Below are 21,267 nucleotides of genomic sequence, written 5' to 3'. Positions count from 1 at the left end.
GCAACGACGATCTCCTACGTCACCAAGTAATTCCCAGTCGTTCTCCAAAGCGAGTGTACAAATATACATTCCCACCAGAAGCACACGGAGTTCTCCTACAATTTTCTTACCTTAAAGGAAAAGTTAAGCAAAATATATTCTATGCCTTCTTTCTCTTTTAAGATCTGAAGATCACTGTGCAAAGGACTATCAGGATCGACCCTATGAATTACAAAAAACAGAAAGTCAGAGATTTTTTTCGTACTAAGCTCAAAAACGGACCAGCCCAAGAGCTGAAACAGAGCCCCTGGGATAAGTTACAAACAGAGAACATCTAAACTACTCTGTGGTCCCTGGAAAAACCAATCACTACAGCCTCCGACCCCTGGGATTAAATGTTCACGAGAAGACCACAGTATCCTAAATCTATTCCGCTAAGGATTCAAAGTTAGCAGTCATCCTAAAGGAAATGGTCATAAAGTTGTCTCTAAAATTGTATTATTAGATAAGGGGTTCAAGGAGAGAGAAAATTACCATGGACGAGACTAGAAAAAGTGAAATCACTAACGAAAGTTAATTTGTCTAACAAACGTTCTACATGTTCAGGTCCTACTCAAATCCTGTATTTCAATATAAGCTGGTTATCACAGTCGATCTCACCAAGTTATGAAAGACACTTTGGTTTCTATAGTTTGTGTTTCTAACTCCGTGAACTACTTTATCCCACAGCCGGTCCTTTTTCTCCTTCCTCTTTCTCACTTTACTTATCACAGAGCCTAAGAAACAGCTCATTTTAACACCCTGAGAACTACTAGAGAAACAGGGTCTAAAGTTCTAAGGAAAAGCCATAGTATAAAGGTATCAGATTCAGGGGGGAAAAAATCTCCACTGTGATAGTCTCCCACGACAACCTTACAAAGGGTGGGTTAGCTTAAAAAAGGCCACTTACTTCTGCAGTTTAACATGCCAGTCATATAAACTGTCATTTATGAGTTCCACTGAATAAATCCCTGTAAAGATACAGGGCGTGTTAGTTACTCTTCAGTTAATCTTATAACTATTACTCTGCTGGAAATGTATACACTAAATAACCATCAAAAGCTAGAAATTTTGCTATTAAAACACAAAACTGAGCTATGTTGTAAATATTTGCCACTGAAGCTGGGTATCTTACGCCCTTCACAGATAATTAGAGCCGTGAATGAAGCGGCTTCTTTAACGAGCTGAGAAAATATTTACCACTGTCTGTGAGGAGGACAAAACCGCAAAATCACATGTACTTAAGACTTTTCTTCTATGCACGTGCCAACGTTTCTGTAAAAACGGAATCCCTCTACATATAGTTTCTTCAACTTTCTGGGGCATCTTTCCAGCTTAGTGTATAGCAACCCGTTCTCAATCTTCACGATAATTCTGTAGTAATTATTTTATTTTATGGATATACCATAAAATATGCGGTATTGACCAATTCCACCCTATCTCTGATTTTTTTTGCTACTGCAAACAATGCTGTAAAAACCAAACGATTTAACGTTTAAAGATGTTAGTATTCAAATATTTAACTACATGCTCTTAGGTTTCTACACATGAAGTTTTAGACTTTTTGCAAGAAAAACTGTTAGGACACCAAAACTTCTAATAACTCAGAAGTAAGTTTGGCTTATCTTGTACGCTATAGAGCACTTTTTATGCTTATTTTTTACTTTTAAGTAAGCTCTAATGATTTAAATTTGATTCCTCAGAGAATCTGTACATGGATCATATAACATACTGGACTATAACACCACGCTGTAGCAAAAGTTACGTGAACGTGTCTCCCACTCATGCGGTCTGATCACCGAGACGGCAGCTGAGTGGCCAGTGGGCAGGGGCCGTGTACAGTGTGGACACGCTGGATAAAGGGATGATTCGTGTCCCAGGCGGGACAGAGCGGGAGGGCACGAGATTCCACCGCACTACTCAGAACGATGTACGATTTAAAACTTACGAATCGTTTACTTCTGGAATGTTCCACTTAATATTTTGGGGACACAGTTGACCGTGGGTAACTGAAACCATGGAAAGCAAAATAGCGGATAACAGGGGACCACTGTAAACGCACCCCATTTTATCCCCCACATTTTTGGATAACTTAACTACATTTGCACTTCACGTCCCTAAAACTTAATAAACATTTCTGCTTCTGTCCATTGATTTTATGAGAAATGAACTTTACTACCTGAAAATTGAAAAGAGCATAAGGACAAGAGAGGCAGCAGAGACCCGGCGGGCCTTACCTGTTTTGTAACTCTGCGATCTGTATATGTCCCTGAGCTCTTTCATGAGTCTATCTGAAGCCTGCACGGACCCCGACACGGCACCCTGAAACAGAAACGTGCCGTTTACCAAGATCTACTGAGACAAATAACTAAAGACTTAAGGTATTCGAACCCGAAATAAACACATACGATGAGATTTTGAAAACAGATCACCACTCAACATTTTAAGAAGTCAAAAAAATTAAGTTCCATTAAATCGAAGGTTATGAAGTTTCAAGAGGACAGTAAAATTGGGGACAAGCCTGGTCATATACCATTTCTTATCATCTGGGAAAAAAAAGTCTAACCAATATGTCCAGATCACCACGGCTCCTGCATAGCCTAGAACTCAGTACATGTCTATTTCCAACGCCATCATTTAATTGAATTTTCAAATAATTTATTTTTTGGAGGAGCTTTACGTCCACAGCGACAGGGAGAGGAAGGTACAGATACTTCCCAGGACCTGCCCTGCAACACGCGGCCCCGCTCCCCATCCACGCCCGTCACCGGCGGGCACGTTTCTGACCACGGATGAAGCTGCACCAACGTGGCATCGGCACCCGAAGTCCGTGACTTGCCTTGAGGTTTACTTCGGGCTTTGCGCGCCCTATGGGCCTGCACACTGCATGACGTCATGGACCCACCACTACAGGGTACAGAGCACTGCTCTTTGTAGTGTCTCCATGGTTCTGCCTTTCCAGAATGTCACATCGTTGGAATCGTACAGTGTGTGGCCTTTTCAGACTGGCTTCTTTCACTTCGTAATTATGCATTTAAGGTTCCCCTGAGTCTTTTCACGACCTGAGAGCTCGTCGCTTTTCAGCACTGAATAATATGCTGCTGTCAAGATGCGCTGTAGTTCATTGTCCATCACCTACCGAAGGACATCTTGGTTGCTTCTACGTTCTTGGCAATTACGAACAACGCTGCTATAAACATCTGTGTGCAGGTTTCTGTGTGGACATTCGTTTTCAGCTCTTTTGGATAAATACCAAAGAACGCACACTGCTGGGTCACATGGAAAGAGTATGCGTGAATTTGTAAGAATCTGCTGAACGGTCTCCCGAAGCAGCTGTGTCATTTCACATCCCCGCCAGCCACGAATGCGATCTCCTGTGGCTGCACATCCTCGCCAGCACTTGCTGCTGTCAGTGCTCCTGATTTTGGCCATTTTAACAGGTGTGTAGGGGCCCATCACCGTGGTACATTATTAACTAAACAGAGTTCCGGTAATCAGACTGTGAGCAAGAACGCTACACTGAAGGCCCAGTTTACGGCACAGGAAACTGCGAGACAACCTGTTCACCTCCGGGAAACTGGTTTCGGTTATTTTCAGTGTTAGAACATCTCTAAAAATGAAAATGCACCGATATTTTATCCTAAGACCGAACATGAATGGAACCATTTGTCGTAAGACAAAAACATTTGGAATGCCCTTCTGTTAAAAAAATACGACCATGTAAAATTTTAACTGTTGATGGCTGCACGACACTTTGGTAGGAGTCTGGTTTTCAAAGCTCTTACTTCCTAGCTGACTGACGGGCTTAAACCCAGTCTCGTATCTGCAGACCAGGAAGAGTATTTCACACTGTGGCTATGAAGATGACACGGGAAGGTACAAAAAGTTCAAAGTACTTCGTGTCTGTCGTGTGCAAATGTTCAATCATTTGTAGTGGTTTTGACTGTAACATGCAAACTGGAAGCAATCGCAAGATATAGAAAGTATAGTAAGTACAGATGCCACAAACTTTGTTTTTTAATAATTAAGATAACAGCTCAGCTAAATTTCTTTGCTCTGCAAAAACTGAGTTGCCAGTTGAATGAACAGAGTAAGACCACGGGAGGGAGAATCATCTACCTGCCCGCAGCACTTGGCGTCTCCCTGCGTGACGGTTCATTCCCTGGGCTTGAGACCTGTGCCCAGGACGAAGGAACTGGGCCCCAGAGGTCACATGGGGTTGACAGACAGCCCTAACACAGGGCAGGAAGTGGTCAGTGCTCGGTTCCTCGGCCGGACCCTCGTGCTCTGCCTCCCGCTCCGTCTGGGCATTTTGTATACATCGTTCCCATTTATTCTTCACAGAAGTCCTGCGAAAGGTCCACATCTCAGAGCTGAGGAAACCGAAGCCAGTCAGCTGTGTCTGTCCCCGAACTTCACTGCCCCCTGCTACTTCTTATAAAAGAGGCATTAAGTCAAAAGAAAAGTTAACTTTGCTTTGGTCACGACAGGACAGATCCGATGGGCAGCTTCATGAAGAAGAATATGAACTGCACTTTGTAGGAGAGACTCAAATATACAGATCCCAAAAGAGCGGAGAAAGCAGCATAAACCGGCTTGAAAGTGAACAGGAGGTGATTCCGGGACGCAAAAGGCAGGTGAAAAGGGTAGAAAGTGGCTGTCGGCAGCTGAGAACTGTCAAATAAATAAATAAATAAAAAGACTGGGACAACAAACCATGTGGCTGAACCAACGACCAAACGCGCGGGGGCGGGGGGGGGTGGCCTGAGATTGGTATCTTAATGAATTTCCCTGTGTTTACATTATCACCTCTAACTACTTTACTTAACCACAAAAGTCCAGGTCCTAGATATTTACACATACATTTAGATGGTCTTGCCTTTGAGTCTTCCTAATTTTCTCTAATATTGCCAAATTTTCTTTTTCAATTCCTTCATCCTCTGACTTCTTCCCACTAATGGGCTCTTCTTCCTTCATCTCATAGTGATCCAAGTCTTCTATATCCTACAAAAATTAGAAAAATGTTAGCTTATTCAAGCCTATGCCCAAAGTTAAATTATTCTTGACTCGAGAGGTAACAGAAAAGGGAAGATACATGTATTCTACGACGAGGGGTAAAAAGCCTTCATATTCCATTCAAAAGGTTCCCTCCGCTGATATATGTTGTTTAGAAACTACGATCCGAGTAAAGCATATTTAATGGCCTTACAAAGTCATAACTGTTACCAAACAGCCATCGTTTGAATTTCCGATTAAGAGGGGCTTTTGAAACAATTTCGCATCACGGCACCGAGAGCCTTAACTGCCCGCACTCTGCTCCAGCGGCTCGACTCGCTGTCTCCACGCTTCCAAGCTGACCGGTCCGCGGTGATTTCTAGAACAGGCTGACGACCCCTCCACCCAGACTCAACGCTTTTGCCCTGCACGCCTTCCTCCTTCAGACCCCATCCGTGCGTCAGGCTTCCTGGGGCTCCCTGGGGCTCCTGCCCCGGTTTGCACCTGTCAGCCCTGATCTCCTCCTCACAGACGCCCTGAGCCTGAATCGCCTCTTCCAACACCTTCAACGCCAGCCACACTCCTGTCCATGGGCCTGCTCCACTCGCCATGTAAACCAGCACAGAACAAAATTCATCATCATCGCCGTTTAAAACAATATCCCCAACACACCATTCTCTGCATAAGGCCTTGCCATCGACAATTACGCCCAAGAGAAACACCTCTGTCCCCAATTCAAGACCGAGCCGCCTGCGTCTTCTAGCCAGCCAGCCTTGCTTTTTCCATGACTGCAATACACCAATCTTCTTCTCCCAGAAGAACGGCATCCGGCGTGGCCAAACGCCCTAGGCCCTGGGCTCTCCTGGGCCTTCTTTCATTTATTTTTTTATTTTTTAAATTTTCTTTAGGCTTGGCAACCCTTGGTTGACCTCACAGACTGCAAAGACCTTGTCAGCTTATGATCCCTTATTTTTTTATTTTTTACGCCTACAGCGCCTGGTCTTCCGAGGTGGTCTCCCATCCAAGTACTAACCAGGCCCGCCCCTGCTTATCCTGGGCCTTCTTTACCATGTTATTTTAGTTGCCCGGAACATTTCTTCACCCGTCCTAACCTGACATTGCCAAAGTCCAGTCTCCCACCTTACGAGACTCCCCTCAACGGTCTGTCCCTTCTTCCTGTCACCTTGTGAGGGAAGAGAAGGTGCATGAGCTCTCTGTCTACTTCCCTGCACACTGGGCCCGGGGGATACGTTTACTATTGCCGCCCATGTTAAACTGCACGAAAACATTAAAAACAAACTCTGTCACACAAAAAAAAGTCATTCTAACTGGACTCGCAAAACAAACCCACAACAACTTCTCTGGTTCTCAGGCACTCTGAGAAATGTATTTTAGATTTAAATTGTTCCAAATCAAGAGAATAAGGTAATAACCTGAATTAATTCTAGGATCCAAAAAAGAAAAATGTTTTAAAACCAAGACAATGGAACTCATATACCTTTTTATCTGATCGACGCAGACACGCAGATCTTCATTCTGAAGTCTGAATTTAAATACAAACCTTCCGAGCCTGAAAATTTCTAAAATTGTATCGATGACTGGCAATTAAGCCGGCCTAAGTTCACTGCCTTTGGAACGCACTCCGTGAAATTCCTGGATAACTTTTCAACATGAGAGTTTTATTATTTCCAGTGAGCAATCTCTGAAATGGTCTCAAATTCCTTTTATTAAAACACACAAATTTTGAAACTCAGTAGTTCTTTTTCCTTAAAAGTAATCAAACACGGGTTAGGGCCCTTATTACTATAAAATGTAAACAGAATCTTCCTGCTAACTGTTAAGAGCTCCTATTTTCCAGAAAATTGAATCCAAGGAGATCTGATCGACAGTTTGCTCAAAAGCATACCATTCATTAGAGATAATGCCAGATTTTAGACATTATATTTAATTCTACATACAGTGTGCTTTTCATTACTCCACAACGACATTGGTTTATAAAGGAGATTAGAGAATTACTAAAATTTTTGGAAATGAAGATAGTTATAAAACATTCTTATACGAAATACCTACTTCAGCCATCTCTTCCTCTTCCTCCTCTTCTGAAGTCACTTCTTCTGTTGTCCCATTCTGAAAAGGAAAACAAATTTGCCAGTGCTACACGGACAGGCACACGCTGAGTACACGAGAAGACAGGGACCGAACTATCGAGCGCCTGTCACTACAGGTCCACTAACAGAGAACTTATTAAAGCTGAAACATTTACTTTTAAATCCAGCTTTGATTTGATAAATATTTATCAGCTTCTTAAAAAGAAGCAATTTTGACTAATTCAACTTAATAGATGCATTAGGAATAATGAAAGTAGTCAAGTATAAAGCGAAACTGAAAAGCATTTAAAGACATATTCTAATTTAAAATAAAAACACATATTACACAAGTGGCTATGTGTGGAACAAAGTCAATGGCTTCTTTCACTTAAAATAAAGATCCCAAACTACAGATTCTTTAAAATATCTGCCTTTGTCACTTTGACGAGCCTGAATCTTTCCATAAATTCGACTGCCTTTCATTTAAAAAGATCGAATGTGTTAAAAAGAAAGACACTGCGCAAAACTGAAAGTTAGAAAACGAGCATTTCCCTGCAGAGCTACCTCCGGTTTCTCCAGCACAGCAGGTGCTACAGAAGACTCCCCGACAGCGCGGTGACTGCTCGCTCACGGGGAGCCCGGTTTCAGCCGCGGCCTGCGCGCCGCGTGCTGGCGGAGCTCAGAAGACGAGTTCCTAGAGCGAAGCGGGGTGCTCCAGGGCACAGGACGCACGGCAGCATTTTTGCCCCAGGAATTCTTGCTATCTGTGCTCCACGCACAGCTGGTAAGGACCGCCCTCTGACACGGGAGGCCTACCGTGACAGCCCCGGCCCCTTAGGGTGGGTGCCAGAGTCGGAGAGGAAAGACAGAATCTTTTTAACGTGGCTCAATGCAGCAGCAAAATCACACACCAGACGCGTCTCTTCCTTTCCTCAGGAGCCGGAAAGTCCGCTGGCAGCACCGCAGGCTGAGCACAGGGGTGCAAACCAAGACAGACGAGTAACAACTGCTGAGGACACTCTCATCGATAACTGATGCTGGTCAACGGTTTATCTAATCTATAAACGAACAACCAACCAAGAATCACCAGGTATTTGAGAAAAACTATCTGAAAGAAAGACACCAAGTCACGGAAGCAGAACAAGTGACCTGAAGCATCACCGATGAAGGAAATAAAACAGTAAAAAATCCAGCTGGAATCTTAAACGGTAAGCGAGAAAGGACGGCGTCCACAAAATATAAAAAGGTTTCTATACAAAGGACGAGACCGTTCTGGAAAATCAAAGATTCCTCCCCCGCCAAGAGGAAAAGGAAAACCCTCGGCAGAAGGGCCAGACCGCACCACGAGCCCGAATGGACAAAGCATCCGCGACCGTCCCTTACGGCGGCGCGAACGGAGGCACGGGCGGGGGAGGCGGAACTAAGGGAAACGGAGAGCTAACATCACACAGAAGACGGGCGGGAAGAAACCAGAAAGACACGTGTCGCCAAGCTAAGGAAACACTTCAGACTATCAAGCGGCTCCGAACGCCCCCAAGGAATATGGAAAAATAAAACCCTGTACTTTGGTTAAATTAAAAAGCACACGGGCTTTCAGAAAGAAACCTAGAGAGAAGGAGCTAAGAATCAGACATGAGGCTTCTCGTCTGTAACAATGAATACTGGAAGAGAAAAGCGTAAAGAACTTGGAAGAGACCCGGCGACGAACTTAGACTCCCGCATCAGTACCATCGGGACAGAAGCCATCCCTGGGTGCTCAGCTCTGGGTACTCAGCACCTACAGAGCACGCGGAGTCAGAGGGATATATGTTGAATGAGTAATGAAAACAGACGCCGAGTATTCAAGGAACGGTGTCCACACACATCCCCATAAACCCTTTCCAGATGGGCCACCGTGGAACACGGACGCAGCAGCGCACAGGGCGACAGGGACACCGGTGGTTAAGTCTAAGCGCTTGCTGATAACACGGCTCAGCGGTCACAGGCCACAAGCTCTGGCCGCAGTGAAAAACTACCGCATAGAGCCCACAAGCCAACCGAGGAGGTTTAAATTTTTTTCTAAATAACTCTTGGTTTAAGAAGAAACTGCCCGGTAATCCAACTGTTAAGTATGTGTCCAAAGGAATGCTCGCGCAGGCGTCAAGCACAGTGACACGCGGACGAGCGTGATCGTGGCGGCGTCGCCCCTAACGGCAAACTGGAACCAACCCAAATGTCTGTCCACAGCCAAACGGGGAAAACGCCGTGACAGAGTCGGAGAGTGGGACAGACAGCGCTGGGAAAGAGCCATGGGACGAATGCGCATGAACTGAGCGAACGGCGACGCGGAAAGGCGCGTGCACCGCGCCGGGGACCGGCGGAAACGGCGGGGACTGGCCTCCGGGACGCGGCCCGCAGAGGCCTTCGGTGGGGCTGGCGATGCTCTACCCCTTCGCCTGGGTGTGGCTCTCAGGCGGCCCTCTACTCCTCACACTAACTGACGCTTCTATGCTTGCAATACACAGTACTAAAAACCCGTTCTCGTGAACCAGGATAAGATTAACGTGAACAAAAGGTGGAATCGAACTACGGAGCAGACACGAGCTATCTGGAAAATAAGCATCCCAACACCGAGGAGCTACGCCATGGGGTCAAAGAGCACGGAGAGGGAACTCAGTGACACCGACCCAGCAACCTGCGGAAGGAAAGGGATCATTCAGACCTGAGCGAGAAGTGAAAAAGAAAACATGAGACTCAAACAATAAAACTGAGGGCTGATTCCTTAAAAAATACACACACACACACACACACACGTGAAAACAGTCTCTGTAATGAAGGTGAGGAGAACGGCTTCAGAAATGGACCGCGACCACTGACGAAGATGCAGAAGGCGGCTACTTCGCACATTTCGACAACAGCTTCGAAGGCATGAAGTGATCACAGTTTTAGAATCTAAAATCACTAAAACTGAGTGAAGAAATGAAAAATCTAAACAGACTAATTCAGAAAAGAGAAAAACAGATCAGGCTCAGATGTTTATTTAAACCAGAGTTTCTCGACCTTGCAACTACTAACATTTTGGGCCGCACGGTCTTCCTGCGGGGCCGTCCTGACATTATAGGATGTTTAGTGACATTCCCTCTGCCACAGAATGCCAACAGCAACCCTGCGGCCAGTTGTGACAACCAAAAATATCTACAGATATTTCCGAATGTCCCACGGGAGGCAAAATCGCCCCCAGCTGAAAACTGATTTAAACTGTCCTAGATCTTAAGACCAAAAAAAAGCTTCCCAACTCATTTTGTAAAACCGCATAACCCTGAGACCGAAAGGAAACGAGAGCCTGAAGAGAAACGAACAAGACTGTACTGCAATCGATCGAACTTGAAGGAGGAAAACCCCAAAACGCAACCTGTCACATCCATCGTGCGCATGCCACCCGCGGCAATCGGGTGCCGGGTGTTTCTCATGGGAATGCAAGGCTGACGCAAACCCAGGACGCTCCCTCGCGTAAGCCGCAGGCGACGTAACACGCCCGCGTGGAATTACACACGCAGCCATGGGAAACAAGGCAGGTGACACGCACTGCGCCCGTGACATAGTCTTAAGTGAAAACGTAAATTGCAGACATTCCGGAGAAGGAGCTGGAACACGGAGGACACCTGTCCCGTGCCCTCTCTTTCCTGAGGTGCCACTGGAATCACAGCGAAGAATAAACACAGTCTAAACACAGTGACATCGAGAGGAAGGGGGCGAGCAACAGAGAGAGAACTCGCTCGTGCTGCACGACGACAGTACGTGGAGGAGGGGGAATGACAGGGAAGACAAGCAGAGCCACCAGCTGGGGCACACAGAAGGCAAGGGGGAGGCTGCCTGTCCCGCGGCGCCCCGCAGCCGCTCCAGACTCCGAGACGCCGGCAGCACGAGACAGCAGGGGCGGCGGACAGGGCTGAAGCCAGAGATCAACCAAAAGCCTGGACACGGAACACACCGTCCAGCCCCAAAACACACAGCTCCCCCCACCTGCACGAACAGAACCCAGGCAGACATATATCTACCGGAAGCAAGAGGTTATACGGTGTCATGTCCAGAGACCCCACGTGGGACCAGCCATCATTTAACGTAATGGCAGGAAGCGGTGACGGGACAGGAGTGGAACTCAGCTTAAATTCCCCCTAAAAGCTACCAGCTGACAAGTCGTGGCCGCAAAGAACTCCCAGTCGACCTTGTGGGACCTCTCTCAAACGTGAAGGAAAAAAAGAGACAAAGAAAAAAATACGCATGAGCGACACGGGCTAGACAGATATCTGAGGAATGTCTTCAGAAAGAAAAACGAGACCAAGATAAACTATTTAAAAATTTGTTAAAGACAAAATCGAGATGCTAGAGAGAGGACAATATCAAAGCACTTCCTTAAAGACACTTACGAAGATAAGATACTACATCTATAAAACAAAAACAGCATGCGGAGAACCAGAATAAGCTCCTAGTACACACCGCTCACCTTTGGAGAGGAACCCAGTGAACCCCATCTGCAGCATTCGTCCCCCTACAGGGTCCCCTCGCACTGGGCTGGCCCTGTGTCTTGTGCTAATCGATAAATGTGGTGGAAAGGACACGGGGACAGCTCCCAATCTAGGCCGTGCGAAGGCCTGCCAGCTTCTATTTCTGTGCTCCTGGAAGCCAAAAAATAAGAACTGTGAGTACCTTCCTGAAAAACAAGCACAGGAAGGGTCCTGGAGGATGAGACGCCACATGGACAAGGGACACGGGAAGAAACACCGAGGTGCCAGACGGCTGTGTGAAGAAGCCCTGAGGGCCACCCCCTGCAGACGTGTCCCAGTGAGCACAGTCCCAGCCGCCGTCTGTGCACAGCGAGGCCGGCGAGGCTTTGCCAAGCTGTACACTCAGGAGACACAGAAGCAAGGGTTTCAAGCCACTCAGTGCTGGGGGTAACTGGTTAAGCAGCAGTAAAGAACCAAAACAAAACAAAGTTATGACTGTCCCGATAAAACTTCCGAATGTTGAAAGATGAGAAAACCTTCCAGAATTTGAAATTAAATGACAAAAAAGACTATAAAGATGATGCACTCCTGGCAGCTCCAGGCCGAGACGAGTGAGGCACGGAATGGAATCGGCCCAACACCGCCACAGTCCCACGTCCCGGGGGAATCCCCTTCGACCTGGAATCTGCATTCAACCACAACGGACCAAGTGCGGGGGCACGGGGACAGCGGCCGACACGCGCTGGGCCCTCCCCACGCTGCGCCGCCCTGCGGGACCGAAGTGAACCGACTCACTTATCGTCACGGCTCTCCCGAACTCGGCTTCTGCTGCTAGACCCCCCCTCTGCAGAGGGGACACTGATGCGCACGGAGACGAGGAAATGGGCCCGCGCGACAAGCCGGCACAGCTGAGGGGCCGCGGAGCCCCTCGCCTGAGAATCTCACCTGAGGACGCGCTTGGGCAAGATGCGAAAGGTGAGCGAGAAAGCTGGCCTGAGGCCAGAAAACAGGGGCCTTGCTGCAGCCGAGGGGACAAGAGAAGTTTCAGGGTGACGGCTGTGCGGCCAGCTCCGAGAACCCGCCAAGACGGGTGCGGAAGCAGCAAAAGCTGCAGGAGACAGGGAGACCTCACGGACATGGGGCCGAACAAAGAACGGCCACTGTCACTTAAGAGAGGCATTCCTCGGAGGCCTGACGATTCCCACGCTGTCTCCTGCTCGGAGGAGGTAACGTTCGCGCCTCAGGCTTAAGAAGATGACGTTCCAGGCGAAGTTAAATGATCAGCAAAAGCAAACTACTGAAGAAGCAAAACGAAAAACTACAAGAAAGGAAACATCGTAACAGAAAAGTCTCCCCTGCCGAGGCCTAACCGGAAACAGTGACTATTCACGCGCTGAACAGCACAGCGGTTTAGGAAGGGGACGTTGGTGCGCAGGTGGGTGGCGAAAGGGCCAAATCCTCATCTAATCCAGCACAAAATCAACAAATTAAGCCTGAACAGGTAAATGCAGAAAGCCAGACAAGTCAGAGGGGCGGTGAGCTGGGCAGAGGCGACATTTGGGTCAGGCCTTCAGAAGCACCCACGGGCTTACGGAGATGTCGCTCCAGGTGAAGGGGAATGAATCTGCACAAGCAAAGGACTGAAGCGGCAAGGGACAGTTAAGAACCAGGAATGTCATCACGCCAGAGGGCGGTGGTGGGAGGGGCCGGTTGTCTGCCTGTCATGATAAACAAATGCCAGCAGCTGCACAAAATGCAAAGGTTATTTTCGGTGCCTACAGCAAAACAACAAAAACAATTCAACGACAAAAACTAACTGCTAAATAGGTCGTATAATAAATGAAGAAAAAGCATCCTAACTTTACTTTTGCTCGAGACAATTTATTTTAGCTCTTGATCACCAGAGAAATGTTACTTTACCTGACCCGTGGGTAGTGGTTGATCTAGCATCTCAACATCCAGGTGCTTAGGAAGGTTATATAATCTGCAGAGTTCACATATCAACCACTTCAATTGCTGACGAAGCTACAAAACACATTTCAGTAAATGAGCATCATGGTAAAGAGCCCTCGGGAGACAAGAATAACGCTATGACTACCGTAACCTATCCAGCAGGAAGTGAGGAGAGTCTGTTCCCGGCCACCTACGGCCTGCGGATAAAATAACGAGTGTGCGCGGCACCGCCGTGGGGGCTGCCGGCGTGGGGACCGGCCCCGGCGCGAGTGCGGCCCCACACTGCGAGCTGGCAGAGACACCAATGAAAAGGCCGAGAACGGGGGCTGCGGCCACCGTCCCTCCTCAGTCGCCAGCTTCTCGTCTGGGGAACTGGGCGACCTCAGACGGGTGCATCGGCACGTGACTGCAAAAACAGAGGAAGCACTGCCGCCCGTGGATCAGGAAATCACGTGACCCACAGTCGCATGCATTTAAAAGTTCAGAGCAGCCGTGGTCTAGCAGACTGAGCCTTGGGACCTAGAGGGCTGTGGATACAGAGCCTAGCTCCCTGAGTGAGTGTCCCATTCGTAAAACAAGAACATTAAACCTTCTCGTAATGGTAAAGAGTAAATGAAATCTTCCGTGAAAACACTTGGCACTTAGTAGGCCCTTCGGTGTTTGTCAACTGCGAAAAATGATGCCTTGAGTTTCCATTTTGACATCGACTGTTTTGTGAGCATGTGTACTTTAAGAAGATAAATTATGTGCACGCAGCTTTCATTGTTTAAAAATGGTTTTCGATGTCTGAGTTTGGCAATGATGGTTTAAAAGAATGGTTAATACTCGGCAGACTGGACTGGGAGCTAGTAAGGCGACTCACTCCACTTGGTCAGAAAGTTTCCTGGATGTCTCCGGTCAAGAGAAGAGATCAAGAGAAGGAAGCAGACTTAGGAAGGACTAAGAAGAACACAGATAAAAGATCGGAACGGGTTCACCAAAGCGCAGAACGAGCTTTCCCCAAGCGGACAGTGGAGCGAGCAGAAATGAGGAAAACAGAGCTGAAAATCAGGATCGAAAAAAACAGCCTCAGGCTTAAAGGCAGCAAAGCCCCTCCGTGGCTTCGTTATCCACCCTGTGGGCTCTGTTTTGTGCTAAGTACACGACAGAGACGAGGCAGGGTGACCTGGGCACAGACCCGGGCACTCCAACCCCTGGCACAGGGGGAGCTACAGGACTGCGTGGCAGAGGCCGCATGTGGTGGAGTCGTACCCAGCAAGAAGGAACAGGGTGGCGCCTCTTCCAAGAATTTCAACTTTACGCTCCAGCAGAAATGCGTGTGAGGGAGGCGGGCAAGATCACAGGGGAGGGCTTCAGAAACGGTCAGAAGGTAGATGGACGGGTCTTAGGACGACCTAGATAGTTTGGGGCGGGAGTCAGGAGCGTGGGGGTGAAGAAGAGCTCTAGGGTGGTTCGCGGGCTCGGCCAGGAGGCCGAGTTCCGTGACTGCGTTTTGTCCCGTTCACCATCACAAAGACAATTACTGAGGGGAACCGTGATGGGGCGCTGGCGAGCCGGGAGGCGGACATGTTCGAATTCCTACGTGACCAGTTTGAACCACCACGGCACGTCCCAGCCAGGGTCCCTGGACCTCCGCGGCATAGATGCACACGGGCTTGAAACTCAGGAGATACCTTTTAGCTAGAGATGCAGATTCAGGAATCCCTGGAACACAGGCCACGATTTCAGCAACGAGAGGAGAAGAGGTTACTCAGGGAAAGCACAGAATGAGAAGAGGGAGGCGGGTACTGACAGATGGAAACGGGAGACAGCGCCCTCTTGGGGGTCCTCACTAGATGATCGGTTCCCAGAGGTCAGGAATGTGACTTGTATTTTGTGCCCACCACTGATCAGAGCCTGGCACAGAAACCAGGCAGCTGGAAACAATCTTCTGTGTCCTACTACGACCTGCATCCGCCAGGGCAAAGCGCGCATGAGGCGGCGCGGGCACAGATCTGTCAGAGCGCCACGTGCAGGAGCGGCCAGCTTCCAGGCGATGCCCAGGCTTCGCCTTCTCAGCTGGCCTGTCTGGGAAAGTTCACGTGCCCTTGTGGAAAGGCTGACTCCATCCTTTTTAACTGCAACGTGATGTTCTACCATAAAACTACACATAGTAGTTTTTATGTAAGCGGCTCTTGATTGGTGGACATTGAGTAATCAGTGTCGAACAGAGGAAATGTCTCAACGAGAGAACAGCCGACAGCGAACAGGGCAGAGAGGTCGGTTTAGGATAGAAAAAGGAGTCGCTGGATCTGGCAACTAGAGACAAAAAATTTTAGTGCAGAGATGAAAGCAGAATCCAGGTCATAATGAATGAAGCAAATTAAAGGTGAGGAAACAGCTCATTCTGTCAAGAAACAAGGCTATGAGGCAACTGGCAGAGACCGTGAGAAAGCGTGGAGGGTACGTTTTGTTTGGTTTGGTTTCTTTTATGTAAATGTATTTACTTTTTTATAAACTTAGACCCAATTTGTATTTTATGTCATTTTACTCTATGAGCATTTCTGATGTAATATTTTAGACGCTGCGAAATAACCCCACTCATTCCTACTATTACAAAACCTGTATCTTCCGGTGTCAGACAAGGAGGCAGAGCCGGGGCGCTGACTGTCGCCCCATGGACAGGCGAACGTGCCAGGCGAGCGACTGATTAGGACCCCGTCCTGCGTGGCTCTCAGACGGGCCTTCGCTCGGAAAATACTCCGCACTGACGGCCTTCTGACCGCACTGTAAGGACAGGTGCAGTAAGCCGCCTACAGTTTATGTGGACAAAATCTGAGGTCAAACTCTAACTTCCCCAAATGGTCAGTCCTCCCAGTGCTGTCCAAGTGGATGACCTGTCCTTTCCTTACGTCGCATTGTAACTCCACTTACTCCAAATCCGCAACTGCCTTTCCCTGCCCAGTCCAGCGCCAGGGCTCAGTATTTTATTTAATATCTAGTCAAACGAGCCTCTCTCTTCATGACTTTTTGTTAACTTAATTATTATTTTTTATTATTTACTCTTCAGAACAAACTTGTGCTTTCTTTTGTTGAGTTCCAAAAATAAGTCTGTTTGAGTTGTCACTGGACTTGCATTCACTTTATAAATTAAGCTTCATTAAGAAAATCATTAACACATTTTCAGTGCACAGCCCACCCACCCGGGTCAAGTCTTTCGTTCCACTCAGCAAATTCTTCTGGATACGTGGCCTGTGCATCTAAGCTCATTCCTAGGTACTTAACCATTTCTCATTTCATCGTGATTGTGAACAACATACTTTTCCACTATACTTTGTATTTGACTCTAGCTGGTATTGTGGGAAACGATCGGTTTTTATTTAATAGCGTTTTTAACTAATCATCTTAAAAACTTTTTTCAGTTGGCTCCTCTGGACCTTTTTTTTTTTTTAGGTGAACAATCTCATCACCTGCAAATAATGACTGACGTGTTTCTATAAGAACTTTATGATGTCATGGAAAAATACAACGATAATGCTAACTTTAAAATAGGATATAAAATGATATAGAATAGGACCTCGGCCTCAATTATTTAAACACATGTACAAGAGTATATGTATTTTACTAGCAAGGGAAAAAAATAAGGGAAGAAAATAGACATGTAAACAATGGATATAACACCGGGTAGAGAAATTATGGAAGATTTTTCATCCTCCCCTTTTTTTTTTTGCTTTCCTAGTTTTCTCACAATGGTCAATTATTAGTTTTATAATCCAAGAAAACCAGTTTTTGATTTTTTTTGTAAAATGGAAAGTTACCTATCTTTCTATATTCAAAAAAAACCTTTTCACCTGCAGACGTCTGGTTTTTGCTACAGTCCCAGACTCTTGACAGAAAAAGCAGTTCCCTGCACTAGCACTGCTGCGGTTCCATCACCGTTTCCCCTCCCCGCGGCCTTGCGGTCTTCTCCCGCTTTTCCGCTCCCCGCCGTGGCTGGTGGGCCCCACCAAGAACGCTCGCTTGATTTAATGGCTGGAATTCATGGAAAAGAGACCACCTAACTCCTGACTCAAATTAAGACTATGCTTATGGGTAGTAAGAAAGAGAAGCCAAGAAGTAAATAGTAGAATTCGAAGTACTCAAAGAAAAACAAAACAAACCCAAAGCCTGGTCTTCGGCTCTCTGAGATGACCGAGTCTTTCGTTCATTCATCAGGCTTTTATGTCACGTTACCTCTTAACATTTAAGTTCTACATATAACTTAATGAGGGGGAAAAAATAAGAAAGTAGTGTGGCTTATTTTCTCACCGAATTGTTGATCTCAGTATCTTCTAGACGTTCCAGAACCGATGTCAGATTTGGGTCATCGGAGTCCACAAACCATATCGGCGAAGATGATGGATAAGATTCCTGTTACAGAGACACCTAATTAAAACACACTTACAACGGGCTGACCTGGATATGCAATTAAAGCACACCGCTAAATGTATGAGAACCACAGGTTTCGGTAAAATCTGTCAGAGGAAGAAAAGCAACACATTAAAATGCATGTGCGGAGAAACAAATCTCTTAAGGGTTAAAAACGAACAAAGTTTTATGGTTTAATCTTGCCAGTCCCAATGTTATATAATTCATAAGTCTAAAAACGAGCAAAAAAAGGGCTTTACCCGGCAAGGAATATGATTTAAAACACACAGAAGAGCGTACACTGCACAAGTTGTGTTTTATCTAAAGCGGAAAACAGCATCAGGGCCGAGGAAGACGGACTCCCCTCCATCACGGTCTGGATTCCCGGCTTTCAGACAGCGTAAAGCTTTGAAAATCTGGAACCGTAACAAATCTTACAAAAAGCAAAAGAAAAAAAAAAACGAAACAAACACCCCAACCCCGAAGCACAGTCTACAGAGCTAAGCCATCTCACTTCTGCCTTCTTACCATAATAAAGCCGTATCGCTAAATTACCCAGATGAGACCCCTAAGTTTTTCAAATAAAGCAAAGGAGCCCGTGGTCTTAAATCCTTACGAATGTTGAAAATGATTTTTAAAAAACTTTTCTATTCGCTATACTCCTTGCTTCTGAGTAGTCTAATTACAGAAGATACTTTGAGATTTCTCTCCATTAAAAAATTTGGCCGAAAATCAATGCCATTTAATTTTGCCTTTTTCCTAATAACTTGCCATTCCTTCATAGACTGCGGGGAGGAAGGCAGTTTCCTAAGGTTAAGATTACTTCGTAAATGGAGCAGGTGTGGGAAGGCGGAACAGCGACACAGCCGCCAGAGGCTCCGTGAGCTGTCACTCGCCACCGGAGTGGGGGTCCGAAACAGGCACTCTCCTTGTGTAGCCACCGTCTGCGTGCGACAGCTCAGAGGTCAGCGATGGTCTGGACACTACAGCAGCCTGCCTCGACCAGGACCCAGTGACCGTGACCTCCTGTATTCACACCCTGTGTAATTCCCTCCCCTAGGCCTAATGACACACTCCTAACAAACAGAGCGCAGCAAAAGTCTTGGGGTGTCACCCCTGAGGTCGAGAATCTCGGTCACCCTCTCCCGCTCTTATATTTGTTTCCTCTGACGGAAACCAGCTCTCTGTGGAGAGGCCCCCGTCCACGTGGCGAGAGCCGAGAGAGGCCTTGACCAACAGCCAGCCAGAAACAGAGGCCCCCACGGAGGCCCCCATGCGACAAACCCCACCCGCGACCACAGCAATGAGCCCGGAGGCGGACTCTCTCCCAGGCCGACACCCTGAGACACCCTGACTGCCCGACATAGACCCAGGGCCGGGGACCCCAGGTCATGCTTGTCGTGTTAGGCTGCTAAACACGGTACAGAGCAGTGGGTGACTCATTCAGACGCCACACACTTCCAACACTATTCCAACACACACAGTGCGGACGACCAAGAAATGCCTTTACTCCGCGTGTATTTTTAAAAGCGCAATCGCAGGTGTTGATTTTAACGAGTTAGCTAAGCATCGCGTGTTCTCACGCCAAAGACGTTTACTCTGTTCGTTTGTACCGTTTTCTCTTATAACTTAGGTAAAAACCGTTATTAGATACTAGCTACAGAAAATTAAGTTCTAGTCATGGAAAAATAATTATTTTGCACAAACAGTCTTAAAGAAGCGTTGCTTTGAGAACTATAATCCCCATTGTAACGTAGCTGAGAGCATGTTCGGAAAGCATCTTCCCGACGTCCCGCACAGAAGGCCGGCGCGGCAGAGCTGTTCGCGCCGCTCCCACCCCTCCACCTCTCCCCAACCCCTCCACCTCTCCCCCACCCCTCCACCTCTCCCCTACCCCTCCACCTCTCTCCCACCCCTCCAACGCTCGCTGGGTCCCGAAACCTCTTTCCGGGCCAAAAGGTAAACTGTCTTCGAAATGCGTCCTGTTTTTAAAGAAAACTACTTATTGAGTGTTGCGTTTTCGTCTTCAAATTCTTCAGCCTACTTTGGAACATATCACCTGGACTATTTTCATTATAGTTCTGTATTTTCTTTAGCCTTAAAAAAAAAAAAAACCGCTGCATTTAGGGCTTCATTGTATAGATTACTGTTTGTCTAGGAAACATCCACATGAGCAAAATAAAATCTATGAACCGTTGCTCCGGACTCAAACCCCTCAAAACTATATTACATGAGCTGCAAAATATACGAAGAGGTTGGTTACTGCCCGCGACGTGTGTTCCCAACGCTACGCACGAGAAGACAGGACACGTAGTGGGTCTAAGTACAAAGCGGGGCAGGCGCTCGGACGCCCGGGTCTGGACTCCTCTGCAGGAACTGACATGTCAGTTGCCTCCTTCGCGGTACTGACAGTGGCGGGAGTGACACACATACAATGGCGGGTGAGACGGGTGGCAGCTCGGCACAGGCGAAGGCAGTGACAGCGAGCCGTACTTAGCACGGCCGTGGTATTCTTCACCGCCCAGCATTCGGGTTCTTAAAAGAAAAAAAGAAGGTGCTGCATTTAAGAATGTCTGTGACGAAGCAGTAAAAGGCACGCTACTAACTCTCCGTCCTTACACGGGTCTTTTTAACGTTGAAAATGCCGAAAGGGGACGCGGTCCTACAGAAGACCCGAGGGACGCAGGGCGAGCCGCGCTGACCACTGGAACAGAACGGCTTTTTCACGTGAGAGGGTGACTGACACGGTGACTCCAGCCTGGGCTTCCTGACAGACGTCTTCTCAAAAATGAATGAGGAGAGCCCGTCACTTCAAGGAGAACAAAGGGCAGCATTTATTGCCAATAAGAAAATTCAGGCTTCCAAGCAAAAATTCAAATTCCAGACAACCTCTATCCACCGCTGAATCTGACGGCTTCCCAAGAGTAGGGTCGATCGATGGTGATGTCAATGAATACGTTTTCATAGCATGTGATGAAACGTGTCAACATTTAGAGGATTTCAGAGAACCAATATCTTCCAAATGGCCAACGCATGATGTAATATCGTGCAAGGGTCAAATATTCATTCGAAGTTCAAGAAAAGACCAACTATTGGTGGAGTAGCCGAAAAGAAAAACAAAATTATCGAAAATGGCTATTAAAATATTTTTCCCAACCAAATACCTGTGCGAACTAGATTTCTTCATATTATTTCAACTAAAACAATGCAGAAGCAAATGACAGGACAGACATCAAAGACATTTACAAACGTAAGATTGTTCTACTCTTCTCGTTAGAATTTTCGGATTTAAAAAACATGGTCATTTTTCGTAAAAACATTTACATTAACATATAATGAGCGTC

At 47.0% G+C, this 21,267-nt stretch overlaps 1 protein-coding gene across 1 annotated transcript in view; it reads right to left on the bottom strand.

Annotated features, from left to right (window-relative positions):
- The window catches only part of UBE2Q2 (ubiquitin conjugating enzyme E2 Q2), a 31,856-nt gene extending 13,933 nt beyond the window's left edge, over nucleotides 1-17,923 (bottom strand). Inside the window, exons 1-7 of the mRNA XM_006905337.3 lie at nucleotides 17,825-17,923; nucleotides 13,505-13,609; nucleotides 7,084-7,140; nucleotides 4,882-5,022; nucleotides 2,256-2,340; nucleotides 929-989; nucleotides 111-201 (exon numbers count right to left, since the gene is read on the bottom strand). Coding sequence (XP_006905399.1) covers nucleotides 111-201; nucleotides 929-989; nucleotides 2,256-2,340; nucleotides 4,882-5,022; nucleotides 7,084-7,140; nucleotides 13,505-13,534 — 465 coding nt within the window. The 5' untranslated portion in view covers nucleotides 13,535-13,609; nucleotides 17,825-17,923. The remainder of the gene's footprint in view (nucleotides 1-110; nucleotides 202-928; nucleotides 990-2,255; nucleotides 2,341-4,881; nucleotides 5,023-7,083; nucleotides 7,141-13,504; nucleotides 13,610-17,824) is intronic.
- Nucleotides 17,924-21,267: the final 3,344 nt, after the last annotated feature.

Source organism: Pteropus alecto, unplaced genomic scaffold, assembly GCF_000325575.1.
Source record: "Pteropus alecto unplaced genomic scaffold, ASM32557v1 scaffold60, whole genome shotgun sequence".
Taxonomy (NCBI): Eukaryota; Metazoa; Chordata; class Mammalia; order Chiroptera; family Pteropodidae; genus Pteropus; species Pteropus alecto.
Note: the sequence above shows the minus strand (reverse complement) of the source record. Positions and strands in the feature narration are given on the sequence as shown.